The sequence below is a fragment of the Ranitomeya variabilis genome, chromosome 5 (genome assembly GCF_051348905.1).
Source record: "Ranitomeya variabilis isolate aRanVar5 chromosome 5, aRanVar5.hap1, whole genome shotgun sequence".
Lineage (NCBI taxonomy): Eukaryota > Metazoa > Chordata > Amphibia > Anura > Dendrobatidae > Ranitomeya > Ranitomeya variabilis.
This window is the reverse complement of record NC_135236.1, coordinates 299,022,596-299,038,574: the sequence shown is the minus strand read 5'-3', so window position 1 is coordinate 299,038,574 and position 15,979 is coordinate 299,022,596. Positions and strand designations below refer to the sequence as shown.

General features: G+C 45.8%; 1 protein-coding gene across 6 annotated transcripts in view; it reads right to left on the bottom strand.

Moving 5' to 3' along the window:
- Positions 1-15,979, bottom strand: part of TASOR2 (transcription activation suppressor family member 2) — a 190,674-nt gene that overhangs the window by 115,179 nt on the left and 59,516 nt on the right. For all 6 annotated transcript variants that reach the window (XM_077264467.1, XM_077264464.1, XM_077264469.1 and 3 more), the window contains one exon: positions 14,678-14,781. In XM_077264467.1, coding sequence (XP_077120582.1) covers positions 14,678-14,781 — 104 coding nt within the window. The remainder of the gene's footprint in view (positions 1-14,677; positions 14,782-15,979) is intronic.

The window sequence follows — 15,979 nt, the reverse complement described above, 5'->3', positions numbered from 1 at the left end:
CCGGCCGCGATCGGCCGCGCTCCCCCCGTGAGCGCGGCCGATCGCGTATGACGTACTATACCGTCACCGGGAATTAAGGCCCACCCCACCTCGACGGTATAGTACGTCATATGGGATTAAGGGGTTAATGCATGCCTAATAAGCCTGACACTGCTGGATCATAAGTCCTATGGCGTCCATAGTGCCTTCATCTACCTCATAGGGGATCTTCCGCCGCATGTTTCGTCTGAATTATGCATTTCATAGATTTACACGGAATCCCCGATGTAAGCACTCAGCTTAGCGCACAGGATAAACGTGAGCCGAGCCATACTGTGATCTTTGGGAGGCCGAATGAACAAATTAACAGCAGGTGAGGAGTTAGTTTTATTTATTTTTTACACCATTCCTTGTGCGGTATAAGTGATTAGATGACTTCATTCTTCGGGTCTGTGCGATTACATTAATACCAGATTTATGGAGGGGTTTTTTTTCTATATATGTTTGACTACTATCACAGTGAAAAAAAAATATTTTTTTAATTTTACAAAACAGTTTTTGCAGTGCCATATTTAAGAGCTATAATTTTTTTTTATATATTTCTGAAAAAGTGTCATGTAAGGGCTTTTTTTTTGCAGGACAAGTTGACATTATTATTGGAAGCATTTCTGGGCACAACGTTTTTTGATCACTTACTATTCACATTTTTGGGAGGTGGAATTAATTATACCAGCAATTCAGGATTTTTAAAAAAAAATTTAACGTAATTCATCGGGTAGTAAAAGTGATAAGACTGCTTTATTCTTCGGGTCCGTACAATTACATCGATACCACTTTTAGGCTTAGCTCACACTAGGTGTTATTGCTGTGGTTTTATGCCAATTTTCAGGTGCGTTTTACAGTACCAGCAAAGCCTATGAGATTTCAGAAATCTCAAGCACACGGTTTTTTGTAATCAGTATTTTATGCGGTTTATGTTTTTTTGGACGTAGAGCATGTAAATTTTTTCACCCATAGACTTAAATGGGTTGTGAAAAAAAACCAAACACACAGGTATCAGGTCTTGCTGCATTTTTCATGCCAAAACTTGATTCTATGGGATAGGACTTTTTTTCCAATACTAAACTTTATCAGGATGTACAAGAGAAATGTAACATGCCAAAACCGCTGCAAAAAAAAACATGCTGAAAAAAACGCTTAGTGTGAACTTAACCTTACAGTATTTTTTTTTTTATGTTTTGCTGCTTTTACGCAATATAAACTTTGAAACTAGAAAGAATCTTTTGCATCGCTTTATTCTGAGAGCTATAGGTTTTTTATTTCTCCGCTGACTGATGTATGATGGCTTGCTTTCTTTCTCGCTTCATTGGGGGACACAGGTAACCATGGGTGTATGCTGCTGTCACTAGGAGGCTGACACTATGCAAATAAAGTAGTAACTCCTCCCTGGCAGTATACACCCTCCGACAGGCACCAGGCAACTCAGTTTTTGCTTAGTGTCTGTAGGAGGCGGACCTGGATCTAACCTCAGATCCGCATTTCTTTTACAGGGATTTGTTGTTTGTTTTAAAATCATTTCCCCTTTCTTTTTCAGATATTTTCTTCAGGGTAACAGGGTGCAGTTTTTCTCACCCTGTTTTCCCCACTTTGAGCGGCCGAGAGAGCAGTGTGGTATCACCGACATCGCACCCTCTCGGACCCGCTGGGCAGGACTTCGTCCCCTGTCACCCATTCGGGTGTTCAGGGTGACTCTTTCCTCGGTGGCCAGTCCTGCCCGTTTTCCCCTCCTCATCCCTCTCCTCGGAGAGGGCTGAGAGGAAGACGGCGGTCACTTCCAGTGACCCTCTCCCCCTGGTTAGGGGTCGACGCCGTCTTCTGCGCCGGAGAGTTCGCGGCACGGGAAGGAGGACTTTTTCCAGGACCCTCCATCTTCCAGGGATCCTGATGTTTCCTCATCTTCAGGTAGGGAGTCTTCAATCAACAAACCATCCCCCCACTCCCCTCCACCACCTGCCCAGCAGTGATCGCCTCTTACCAGACCTCCTTTCCGATAAGGGGACCGAAGAGGAAGTGGGCCGCATTCTCAGCGCCGGGAGGAAGGGGAGCAGAAACGCTGAGCATCTTTTTCCCCCTCTTTATTCAAACTTGCAGGCGCGCGCCCGCCATTTCTCCCTGTTCCCGGCTTTTTTTCTTTCTTTTTGGCGCTTGTGCACCCTCTTGAGGCGGCTGGTGTTATTGCGGCCGGGACGTTCAGCGTCTCCCTGTCTCTCTGCTTTTTCTTTCTTTTTGGTGCTTGAGCGCCCTCTTGTGGCGGCCGGCGTTATTGCGGCCGGGACGTTCTCAGCGTCTTAGGCCATGTTCACACGCTGCGGGTTCCTCTGCGGGTTAATCCCGCAGCGGAATTGAAAATCTGCAGGGCAAAACCGCTGTGGTTATCCCTGCAGATTTATCGCGGTTTGTTCCGCGGTTTCCGCTGCGGGATTACTGCTGTACTATTGATGCTGCATATGCAGCAATATGCAGCATCAATAGTAATGTAAAAAATAATAAAAATTGGCTATACTCACCCTCTGACGTCGCGATCTCCCCAGCGCTGCAAGCGGCTGTGCCGACAAGGACCTTCGTGACGTCACGGTCATGTGACCGCGGCGTCATCACGGTCATGTGACCGCGACGTCACCACAGGTCCTGTTCGGCACAGCAACTGAGACCGGACGGCCGCGGGCAGCGCTGAGAGGTGAGTATAGCTTCATTTTTTATTTTAATTCTTTTTTTTACACTATTTTATGGTTCCCAGGGCCTGGAGGAGAGTCTCCTCTCCTCCACCCCGGGTACCACCCGCACATTATCCGCTTACTTCCCGCAACGTGGGCACAGCCCCATGCGGGAAGTAAGCGGTTCAATGCATTCCTATGGGTGCAGAATCGCAGCGATTCTGCACAAAGAAGTGACATGCTGCGGGTTGTAAACCGCTGCGTTTCTGCGCGGTTTTTCCCGCAGCATGTGCACTGCGGTTTGCGGTTTCCATAGGGTTTACATGTTAATGTAAACGCTATGGAAACTGCTGCGGACCCGCAGCATCAAAATCGCGGCGGTTCCGCGGTAAAAACCGCAGCGTGTGAACATGGCCTTAGGGGGCGTTCCTTTCTATCCCACCTTCGGTGTCTGTGCACGCCCACAGCGTCGCACTGTCTCCGCGCTCTTTTCTCCTGCTTCCTGCTCCCTGTCAGCGTCTGCTCACCGCGTGGGACACAGGATTTTCTCTGGGAACACAGGCACCTGCGGCTACCGCTGTTGCTGTCCGTCAGCAGGCTCAGCGCTACTAAGTACTCCACCTGGCAGTATTTCTCCGTGGACAAGGTAATATCCACCTATGTCCGACCCCACCCCGGCCTTTGCCCCCTCGGCCATCCATTACGCCTGCGCTCACTGTAAGAAAAAGTGGGCCTCAGGTCAGCCTTCTCCTTTCTGCCCGTCCTGCGTTCCTCCTACCATGTCAGTGCCCCAGGAAGCTTCTAGGTCCCGGGATGAGTGCACACCCCCTCCCCCGGTGTGGGCTGTTGCTATGTCTCAGTGTCCGACCTGACTAAGGTTTCTCAGTCCCTGGTCCAGGCATTTGAACGTATCCAGTTTCTCTCTAATGCCACCAGTGCCACGAACGCTTCACACGGCGATTCGCTCGCACCTGTCCTAGACCCTCACAGAAGCAGACCGGACAAAAGAGACAGAAAACGGACCTTATCTAGATCCTCTTCCAGTTCCTTGGATGGGATTCCCCTATCTGCCCGTTCCCCCTCCTCGCAGGTGGGCGTCGGGTCTGACCTTTCCTCCCAGTCGGAATCTGACTCTGATGCAGATCAGACTTCCGGAACACAGGAGATGGTCGATAGCCTTATTTCAGCTATCATTCAGACGCTTGATCTTAAGGAGGATGAAGCGAGCTCTCAGGATGTCTCCGTTGCGTTTAAACGGATTAAACGTGCCTCTAGGTTTTTTCCTAATCACAAGGAGTTTGACAACACTACCTCTACACACTGGGAAAACCCTGGCAAGCGTTTCCCTGGCAGGAAACTGCTTGACGTGTTATACCCTTTTCACTCCGACCTTGTCTCCAAATGGTCCGAGTCTCCTAAGGTCGACCCACCTGTGTCCAGGCTATCCTCTCAGACAGTTCTGTCTATCCCGGACGCGGCTTCCCTTAAGGACCCCACAGACAGACAGATCGAGGCACTAGCAAAATCTGCATTTGAGGCCTCCGGAGCCTCCCTTTGCCCTAGTTTCACCTAGTCATGGATAGCCAAGGCTGTATCAGCCTGGGCCAAGACCCTGCGCAGGGGCATTTTAGCTTCTGCTCCTGCTGAGGAACTGTCTGAATTAGCGGATCAGATTTCGCTGGCAGGAAAATACCTCATGAATGCCTCCCTTGATGCAGCGGCCTGCTCTACCAGGGCTAACGGCAATATTGTCGCCATTCGCCGGATTCTTTGGCTAAAGGCGTGGAACGCTGTCCCCGCTTCTAAGAAATCGCTCACTGGTCTACCTTTCCAGGGTTCCGGACTCTTCGGCACCCAACTAGATCAAATGTTTTCGGACGCTACGGGTGGTAAGAGTACCTCCTTACCCCAGTCCAAGCCGAAAAGTTCCTTCAACAGGAGGGGCCCTCAGTCCTTTCGCCCCTTTCGGTCCTTTGCCTCTTCAGGAAATCCCACCCAGGACCGTTCCTCATCACAAGGGGACAGAAGAAAACCTTTCAGGCCTCCACCGCGTTGGAGAGCCAAGAGCCACCCCGCAAAACAATTGGGATCTCGGGGCCACAGGTTTTCTAATAAATGACGGGTCGCCCCCACCTGGAACCCCTTCCAGGGTGGGAGGCCGCTTTCTTCTGTTCTCAGAAGTTTGGCTTTCAGTAGTCGACGACGCCTGGGAGATCGTCACGTCAGGCTACAAAATAGAATTTTCTTTGCCCCCAGGAAGACGTTTCATGCTCTCTCGTCCTCCCACTCAGCCCTCATCTCCAAGGGCTTCTCCAGGCCGTCGAGTCGCTCCTCACCTCAGGAGTCGTAGTACCTGTGCCTTTTTGCGAACGGTTCTCGGGTTTTTACTCAAACCTGTTCGTGGTTCCAAAAAAGGAAGGCTCTCTACGTCCGATTTTGGATCCCAAGCGATTGAACCGCCATCTACGGATTCGGCATGGAGCCGGGAGAGTTTCTGTGCTCAGTGGACACTCGGGATGCGTACCTTCACGTTCCGATTTGCGTACAGCATCAGAGGTTCCTCCGGTTCGCGATCCAGGAGCATCATTACCAGTTCACGGCACTCCCTTTCGGGCTGGCGTCTGCTCCCAGGGTCTTCACAAAGGTCATGGCAGCTGTCATGGCCATTCAGCGCTCAAAGGGGATCCTAGTAATCCCATACCTCGACGACCTCTTGATCAAGGGCTCGTCTCATTGGGATTGCAGCCAGAGCCTCCAGCTTACTCTGGACACGCTAGTTCGCCTCGGCTGGTTAATCAACTACCAGAAGTCTTCCTTGATTCCAACCCAGCGTCTGGAGTTCCTGGGCATGGAATTCGACACCTCTCAGGCTCAGGTCTTCCTCCCCAAGGGGAAGTTCCTTTCTCTTCGTCGGGGTGTCAGAGCACTAAAGGGCCCGAATCCTCCGTCTCTCCGCCTCGCTATGAGGTTTCTGGGGAAAATGGTTGCTTCTATCGAGGCGGTCCCCTATGCCCAGTTCCACTCTCGTCCCCTCCAGCTGGCCCTTCTATCTGCCTGGGACAGGAATCCGTTTTCCATGGACCGTCCGTTTCGCTTCTCTTACAAGGTGAGGCAGTCCCTCTTGGTGGACGCTGTCCACCTCCATTCTGCGCGGGAGGTCATTCCTCCCTCCCCACTGGCAGGTGATTACCACCGACGCCAGTCTCCAGGGTTGGGGAGCGGTCTTTCTCCACCTCACAGCCCAGGGCCGCTGGACGGCTCAAGAGGCATGCCTCCCTATCAACCTCTTGGAAATCAGAGCCATCTTCCTAGCCCTCATCCGCTGGGAGCCCCTCCTCTCGGGAAAGCCGGTCCGCATTCAGTCGGACAACGCCACGGCCGTGGCATACATAAACCACCAGGGAGGGACTCGCAGCAGTCAAGTCATGACGGAAGTGGCAAAAATTCTCAGATGGGTGGAGGATCACGTCCCCTCTCTGTCAGCCGTCCACATTCCAGGGGTGGACAATTGGGAGGCTGACTTTCTAAGTCGCCAGGGCATCGTTGCGGGCGAGTGGTCTCTTCTTCCCGCAATCTTCAGCCAGATTTGCCAGCGGTGGGGCGTTCCAGACGTAGACTTGTTGGCCTCCCGAGCAAACCACAAGGTTCCCCAGTAAGTCTCCAGAACTCGGGATCCAATGGCCGTCGGATGCGACGCTCTCGTGATCTCATGGGCCCAGTTCCGGATGCCCCATCTGTTCCCACCTCTCCCCTTGATCCCAAGGGTAGTAAAAAAGATCAAGACAGAAGGGGTCCCTATCCTCTTGGTAGCACCAGATTGGCCTCGCAGGGCCTGGTACGCAGAACTGGTGAACATGCTATCGGACGTTCCGTGGAGGCTTCGGGACCTTCTTTTGCAGGGGCCTCTCTCGCACCCGAATTCTCGGTCTCTGAATTTACTGGTATGGCCGTCGAGGCCACGGTCCTGAAGAACGCGGGTTTTTGGCATAGCGTCATCTAGACTATGATAAGGGCGAGGAAACCAGCTTCCTCGCGTATTTACCACAGGTGTTGGAAGGCCTTTTTCCGGTGGTGTCAGGACAACAATCTGTTTCCTATGACCTTTTCCCTTCCTTCCCTTCTCAGCTTCCTTCAAATGGGCCTAGATTCGGGTCTTTCCCTTAGCACCTTGAAGGGTCAGATTTCCGCTCTATCCATTCTTTTTCAAAGAGACCTAGCTTCCCTACCTCAGGTGAGGACCTTCATCCAGGGGGTTGCTCATATAGCTCCCCCTTACCGTTCTCCTGTTGAGCCTTGGGATCTCAACCTCGTCTTAGACGCCCTCCAGCGGGCGCCCTTTGAACCGCTTCAGGACGTTTCCTTCTCGCTTCTATCCTGGAAGGTATCCTTTTTGGTCGCCATCACCTCCATCAGAAGGGTGTCAGAACTGGCGGCATTATCCTGTCGTTCTCCCTTTCTAGTCCTGCATCAGGACAAGGTGGTTCTTCATCCGGTTCCTTCCTTCTTACTGAAGGTAGTCTCATCCTTTCACATCAACGAGGACATTGTCCTCCCTTCCTTTTTCCCTTCCCCGGTTCATCCCTTGGAGAAATCGCTTCACAAGTTGGATGTGGTCAGGGCTATCCGGATTTACCTCGCCAGAACTGCCTCTTTTCGTCAGGCCGATCCTCTGTTCGTCGTATGGGAATCGAAAGGGACTTCCCGCCTCCAAGTCCACGATTGCTCGTTGGATCCGTTCGGCGGTTCTGGAGGCATACCGTGCCCAGGACAAACAGCCTCCTTCGGGGGTGAGGGCTCCCTCTACCCGGGCAGTGGGAGCTTCCTGGGCAGTTCGTCACCAAGCTTCGGCCTTGCAGGTTTGCAAGGCCGCTACGTGGTCATCCATGCACACCTTTGTTAAATTCTACGGGGTGCATACTCAGGCTTCCGCGTACGCGAGCCTGGGTAGGAGGATACTGCAGGCGGCGGTTTCTCACCGGCCGACCTAACTCCTCTTTTTCTGCAATACCCGCCCTAGGGACTGCTTTTGGACGTCCCATGGTTACCTCTGTCCCCAATGAAGCGAGAAAGAAAGAGGGATTTTTTGTTCTTACCGTAAAATCTCTTTCTTGGAGCCTTCATTGGGGGACACAGCACCCTCCCTTGAAGTTGTACCGTGTTAGCTAATGTGCCGTTGTTGTGGGTTGGTACATAGGTTGAGTTTTATATTACCTGTTCCTTCTACTGCTTTTGCACCAACTGAGTTGCCTGGTGCCTGTCGGAGGGTGTATACTGCCGGGGAGGAGTTACTTCTTTATTTGCATAGTGACAGCCTCCTAGTGACAGCAGCATACACCCATGGTTACCTGTGTCCCCCAATGAAGGCTGCAAGAAAGAAATTTTACGGTAAGAACCAAAAATCCCTCTTTTTGTGCAACAAGATAGAGCTTTGAGAGATACCAATTTTATTTACATTCGTTTTTTTTGGTAGCTTTTTATTTCACTTTTCGTTCAGGGGTTTAATGAAAAAGCATAGTTTTTCGGCATGTTTTCACTGAAGGGGCTGACTAGTGAGAGTTTTATAGGTCGGTTCGTTCTGGATGTGGAAATAAAAAAACATGTGCATTTTTGGTTTGTTTTTCAATAAATATACACAATTATTGGTATTTTTCTTTTGTTAAATTTTTTTTTTAAATATCTCTATATCTATCTCTCTCTCTCTATACACACACTCACTAGCTCTGCCAGGCATTCTACCTGTCACTTACAGACCATGCTGCTGGGATGGTCTAAGGCTATGTGCACACGTTGCGGATTAGGCTTAGGAATTTCTTGTGCGGATTCTGTCTCTCCTGGCAGAAAATGCACCTGCGTTATGTTGTGCAGTTCCGCAGCGTTTTTTTGTGCGCTTTTGCTACGGTTTTCACCCCTATAATGGAGTGGGTACAAAAACGCTGCAGATTCACAAAAAAGAATTGACATGCTATTTCTTAAAAACCGCAGCGTTTCCGCAGCGGATTTTCCGCAAAGTGTGCACAGCATTTTTTTTTCTCATTGATTTACATTGTACTGTAAATCAATTGCGGATCTGCAGCGTTTCTGCACCTCAAAAAACGCTGCGGATCCGCAGAGAATCCGCAACGTGTGCACATACCCTAAATCAGGGCTCTCAAACTGCATTCCTTGAGGGCCCCAAACCATACGTGTTTTCAAGATTTCCTTAACAAGCACAAGGTGCTGTAATCATTGTGTGTAGGTGATTAAATTATCACCTGTGCAGTACAAGGAAATCCTGAAAACATGACCTGTCTTCAGCCCTTGAGGAATGCAGTTTGAGACCTCTGATCTAAACAGTGCACCGTAGATGGCAGACGAAGAGGTCATCATTTGACCTCAAGTTGCCTTAGCAACGATCGGGCCCTCGTAATGACGATGTGGGGGCACCCATTAGATGGGAGAGGGAGCCCTTCTCACTGCCTTCTAAATTCTGCAATTGTTATTGCAGCATTAAGGCTATGTGCACACGTAGGAAATGTGGTGCAGAATTTTCTGCACAAAATCCGCATCTCCTGGCAGAATCCGCAGCTGCGGATTTGCAGCGGTTTTTATGCGGATTTTGTGTCGATTTTGTGCGGAATTGATGCGGATTTTCTACAGTGTTTGCCACTGCGGATTTTGCCACTGCGGATTTCTATCATGGACGGGTGCAGAAACACTGCAGATCCGCACAAAAGAGGTGACATGCACTTTGAAATCCGCAGCAATTCCGCACTGGTTTTTCCACACCATGTGCACAGAATTTTTTTTTTTTTACATTGATTTACATTGTACTGTAAATCACAGTGCGGATCTGCAGCGTTTCTGCGCGGAAAAATCCTCTGCGGATCCGCAGCAAATCCGCATCGAGTGCACATAGCCTTAGGGTGTTTAAAACAGGTCTATTACTTAAGCCGATCTGCAGGCACCGCTTCTGTGATTGCATGGTCCATTTACGGGAACGCACTGCTAAGTAGGACGTATCGGTACGTCCAATGTCGGGAGCAGGTTAATACAAGCAAGCCTTAGTATAAAATGAAAATCAAGAGTTGCAGACTTCAGATAAACTTTTACTTTCTCTTTGTCCTAAACCGAAACTGAAAGTAAACACCTCCGCTAATCTATTCTAAGAAGAAAAATCTACGTCAAACCCAAGAAGTAATTACAAGTAAACAGGGAAATAAACACTGAATCTAGTCCGGCAGATAAGTAACATTGTGCCTTCGAGGATCATCTATGTCAAGGTAAGATAACTATAATGTGTAGGTATGATATACACATTGGATATATCGGATGGTGACTGTACTGTGATGCATATAACAAGGAGTTGTGCCATCTAAGAAGAAAAGTCTGCAGTGTCTGCATTCCCTGAGTGCGTGGGCGGTCACGCGACTGCATGTATGTGATCTATCTACTTGTGGTCACGGGCAGATTATACTCTCTCCTCTACTATCAAGGTCAGGAAGGAACAAACTTATTGCATTTTATTTGTAATATATGAAAAAGTACAGTGCTTACAATTCCAGAAGGATTAAATAATCATAATGCAGAAACAGAACGAAAAAAGAAGGGGATCAATGCAGAAATGTCTTATGGCTGGAAGCTGAGACCTTGTAGCGGAGCAAAGCGCCACGGAAATTTGTGAATAAGTGAAAAATCAGCTCACCCGAGACATAATTGCAGTCCAGGATAGGAGCACAGGAATCCTGCTGCTGCACGGCACTCGGCAACTTGAAAAGTGAGAAAATGGATCCCGCTTACACACCAGGGTGTTGATAAAAATCTTTCATTCGGCTTTATTTGGAAGAATTCTTTTTAAAATGGTACAAGATCAATTAGGACGTCTCAGACAACATTGCAAATATATTACATTTGCAATGTTGTCTGAGACGTCCTAATTGATCTTGTACCATTTTAAAAAGAATTCTTCCAAATAAAGCCGAATGAAAGATTTTTATCAACACCCTGGTGTGTGAGCGGGATCCATTTTCACACTGTTCAAGAAACACAGAAATTTGGACAAATGTACAAGGCATGTTTTATCTCCTGGGTCTGGCAATCAGTTTTTCAGAAGGAAATATTAAAAAGGGTCTCATCCACAGGCCTTACCTCTTCTCTTTGTTGGGTGAGCGGAAGATAGGTGCAAGGACATAATTCTAATGTGTCATTTTCCCACAGGGACTTTCTAGTGGAATATTGTAACTGCCATATTTCCAAACATACTTTCACCATCCTCGGACACAACTGTGATATAACCATAGTTTGGGAAGACATTATGTTTTTGTGGTTTCCTAATGCCAAAAATCCTGGCACTTGAACGTACAAAAGCGTTGATGTCCCCCAATCACAAATATATCTGTGGCTGGTGTGGAAATCAAATTGCAGGTATGGCAAGGGAATATTGCATTTCCATTGCTGTGCGGTGGCCCTGGTATGGGGCCCATTCCCTTCTGTTGCATATTTTTTACACCCCATCGCTAGGGAGAAAATACACAGAATGTTTATTCTTCATGGCGCTGGCAGCTCCTTGCTTTTGAATCCCCTATTTACAGTAGATGCTGCCAGGTGTCATGGAATATTCAATTTACCTATTCCTTAACTCCTCCAAAACAATCATATTAAAAAACACGTAATGGTAAACACAAAATTTCTCCCAGAAGAAATTCATACAATCTTCAAAAACATCCACTTCCTAACATCTTCAGTGAGGTTCCAAGAACTTAACTATAAAATCATATCAAGATGGTATAAAACACCTGACATATTGAATAAAATAGACAACTCAATCTCCCCTCTTTGTTGGAGATGCACCAAAGAGAAGGGTTCTCCATCTCATATTTGGTTGGAATGCACAAAAATTAAAAGTTTCTGGGAGAGAGTTAGAGAGCATATAAAGAAAACCTTAAACGTAGACATCCCATTAACGTCACGTTTCATTCTATTCAATCTGGATCCTTCAAATCTACACTTTGAGAAAGGCTCACTGATACTTCACCTGCTCAAAGCAGCTAAAATAACTATTGCAAGACATTGGAAAGATGTAGAGACCCCTACTTGCAAAGAATGGATAAAAGAATCCAACCAAATCGGTATATGAGAAAATTAGACTTTCAGGATCTAAAAACCTAAAGACTCTAAACGCATGGATAAATAACTCAAAGAAACAAAAGACATGCGCACTATTCAGCCTGAGCTTCCTGTTTCACTTCCCTTCGGCTTAGGAGCGTTAATTACTACCACTCCGGATCTGGGGTGCTCATTCAGAAAAAAGTTTATCCATATGAACAAATAGAAGAAAAAGGAAGAGCACTCACCATCCGTGTGTTGAGTCCGGTCTTTATTAAAGTGGCTTTACAATAAAAAGCAGAGCATGGCAGGGAGATACAGTGGAGGGACGACGGCCGTTTCGCGCATGGATAGCCTGGTAAAACGCATCACAGAAGATCACCAAATAAGCACAACCGGTAATCTTTAATTTCTGTCTCCCTACAAATTTCTTTTGTTATTCCCTTTTTCTCTTTTTTCTTAACATATAGTCTGTTCTGTAATGTTGATGCCGTGATTTGAGTTTGATCTCCCAAATCGCTTAGTTAATCTCTATATTTTAAGCAGGACTTTCTGACTCTCTTCCCGTGTCCCTCCCTACCACTGCCCCTTGTTTTTTAAATTCTTCTTACAACCATTTTGATTCGCAAATCCGCAGCCTTGTAGTGTTATCGTTGTGGTTTACTTTTCTATACTTTTACTATTTCTGGAAAATATTTACTCTTTTTTCCTTTTCCGCTATATTATTGAAATTTTCTAAATAAAGGAAAAAAAAAATAAAAATATATATATATATATATATATATATATATATATATATATATATATATATATATATATATATATATATACATACACATATACATATATACATATATATATACACACATACATACACATATATACACATATATACATACATACATATATACATATATACATATATACATATCTCTATCGTAATTGTGCAATTTTTACATTGGCAACTTTTTTTTTTTTTTTTTTTTTTTTTAAAAAAAAGCTACTGCCTTTCCTTTCAGGAGCAGTTTTCAGTAGTTCCCTTATCAGAGGCAGAATTAAGGTACCTTCACATTAAGCGATGCTGCAGCGATAGCGACAACGATGCCGATCGCTGCAGCGTCGCTGTTTGATCGCTGGAGAGCTGTCACACAGACCGCTCTCCAGCGACCAACGATGCCGAGGTCCCTGGGTAACCAGGGTAAACATCGGGTTACTAAGCGCAGGGCCGCGCTTAGTAACCCGATGTTTACCCTGGTTACCAGCGTAAAATGTAAAAAAAACAAACACTACATACTTACATTCGCGTCCCCCGGCGTCCGCTTCCGGCACTGACTGAGCGCCGGCCCTAACAGCAGAGCGGTGACGTCACCGCTGTGCTGTACTTTCACTTTCACTTTACGGCGCTCAGTCAGTGTGGGAAGCGGACGCCGGGGGACGCGAATGTAAGTATGTGCTGTTTGTTTTTTTTACATTTTACGCTGGTAACCAGGGTAAACATCGGGTTACTAAGCGCGGCCCTGCGCTTAGTAACCCGATGTTTACCCTGGTTACCAGTGTAAAACATCGCTGGTATCGTTGCTTTTGGTGTCAAACACGACGATAAACGCCGGTCTGACGACCAAATAAAGTTCTGAACTTTGTTCAACGACCAGCGATATCACAGCAGGATCCTGATCGCTGCTGCGTGTCAAACTAAACGATATCGCTATCCAGGACGCTGCAACGTCACGGATCGCTAGCGATATCGTTTAGTGTGAAGGTACCTTTACAATGACAGGTAACACCTCTCTAGACAGCTGATAACACAAGACCCATAATTAAAAGAGATGTCAGATTATTCTCTTTTCAAGCTGTAACTTAATTGACATGATTATGTTCATACTATTATGTTGATCATACAGAAAATGGCAGACTGCACAAAAATTGCAACTGATATGCACATGTGCTGTCTCCTCGTTGCCGTTCTGTTCCATTTGGCCTAATTGGTAATGCGCATGTCTGACGCAAAGGAGAGTTTTCTTTCTGATGTGTGCTCTACCAGAGACGCCGATCATGTGACCAATACTTCTGTGGAGGGATGCACGGCACATGCGCTAATACGCCAGTGATTAGTCCGATTTCATATAAAAGACAGACAGTAGATCTTATGTGAATACCCCTCTGATAAAGCAAAACTCAAGTCGGGGCTGTCTCCTGGGAGTCACTTTATGATGGGTAAGCTCCTTTAGTTTGTTTACATGCACATGCACTTTGCTGATACATTTGTAGTCGTTCCGGCTTAGAACATATGGGAATTGCATGATAGGACAATTATGGCATTTGTACCTTCAAATATTGCTCTCTTTCCACATTACTGTTTCTGGTGCATAACTACATACCATCATGCACTGTTGATTGTTATTCCCAGGGTGAAACATTCTCTTTATGTCCACCTCTTTTTTAATAGAAGTGACTATTGTGTACACACAAGGTGTTGTTAATTAATAATGTTTAGATATTGATCATATATTGAAGTCAGCACTCCATTTTTTTCATTTTTGCAGTTGTCACAGATGACCCCGAGTCCCCTCCCCTCCCAGTCACTTTAGCACATGGTCATTAGATGCTTCAATACAAAAAAGATAGGTTTAGGGTCTGATCATTATGGTTATGTGCATGTGTTTCCTGAAACTACAGGAAGTTTTTATTCATTATGGCCACTGACACACATGCTAATTGTTCTCGTGTTGCAGCCACAAAATGATGTGGGCAAGACTGATGTGATGTTCCTATGGCTCCCAAACAAAACACTGTCAACTCTGGTCATGTTGACCACAGGAAATCTATATTTTCCCCAAGTCAATCACCTAAAATAAATGTGCAGAGAAGGAGAAAGAGAAAAATAACTTGTTCCCTTTACTTACCAAATCCTGATCTTTCAAGTACTTCAGCACTTTGTCCAGTTCAGACTCTACTATATTTGTTGATACTACAGGATAAGAACTGTAGTAGACATTTTCACAAAATACTGGAAAAAAGCAAACATGATAAGAAAACAAGACAAGATAATACATTATAAACAGATTTGACAAAAAAAAAAAAAAAAAAAAAAAAGAGACCACTGCACAGTTTTATAAAAATCAGCTGAAGTTTGCCAAAGACCATAAGGACTGGACCTTAGAGGACTGGATGGCGGTGGGATACGTATGAGACTAGGGGCATAAATCTTAGAACCACTCCAGAGCTGCAATAAAAAATAAATAAATAAAATAAAAAAAATAAAAAACTAGAGTGGCACTTTAAAGGGGAGGTCATCTCTAAACTATTTAATATTAACAAAACTGTATGAAGAACATCACTATAATCAGTCAGGTCCTCAGATTCCCCAACTGCTAACATAACGGTATGCATGGGTTTCCCTGCATTCTGATGTGTTTAATGTAAATTCTAAAGCAGTGCTTGAAGATTGAAGTTCGCTCCAGCAGCGTCACATATGTGAATAAGTCAAGACTAGCCTGTCAAGGAATCTCATCCCCCAGGCTAGTCATGGTTCGGATGTATTATCAAACATCCCTAGGCATTATTGACATTCGGAATAATGGTACTACCATGATGAGTACTGTATGCAGACTGTCAAATTACAAGGAATAAATCAATGAAAGTTTACAGTATGGAGTATTACTGAAACACCATTGGCGTCAAATACTTTAAAGAAAGAATGCGCCTTTAAGCTAATTTTGAAAATTTGAAGAAATTTTCAGAAATATTCTCTACTGAAATAAAAGTGATACACATTCAAATCTGTAAGATGGTTTTTATTCATATTTCATCTTTTCTAACGGATTTATATCTTGAGGTTATGTTTTAAGGAGGAAGCCATGTTAACCCCTTCACCCCCAAGGGTGGTTTGCACGTTAATGACCGGGCCAATTTTTACAATTCTGACCACTGTCCCTTTAGGAGGTTATAACTCTGGAACGCTTCAACGGATCTTGGCGATTCTGACATTGTTTTCTTGTGACATATTGTACTTCATGATAGTGGTAAAATTTCTTCGATATAACTTGCGTTTATTTGTGAAAAAAACGGAAATTTGGCGAAAATTTTGAAAATTTTGCAATTTTCCAACTTTGAATTTTTATGCCCTTAAATCACAGACATATGTCACGCAAAATACTTAATAAGTAACATTTCCCACATGTCTACTTTACATCAGCACAATTTTG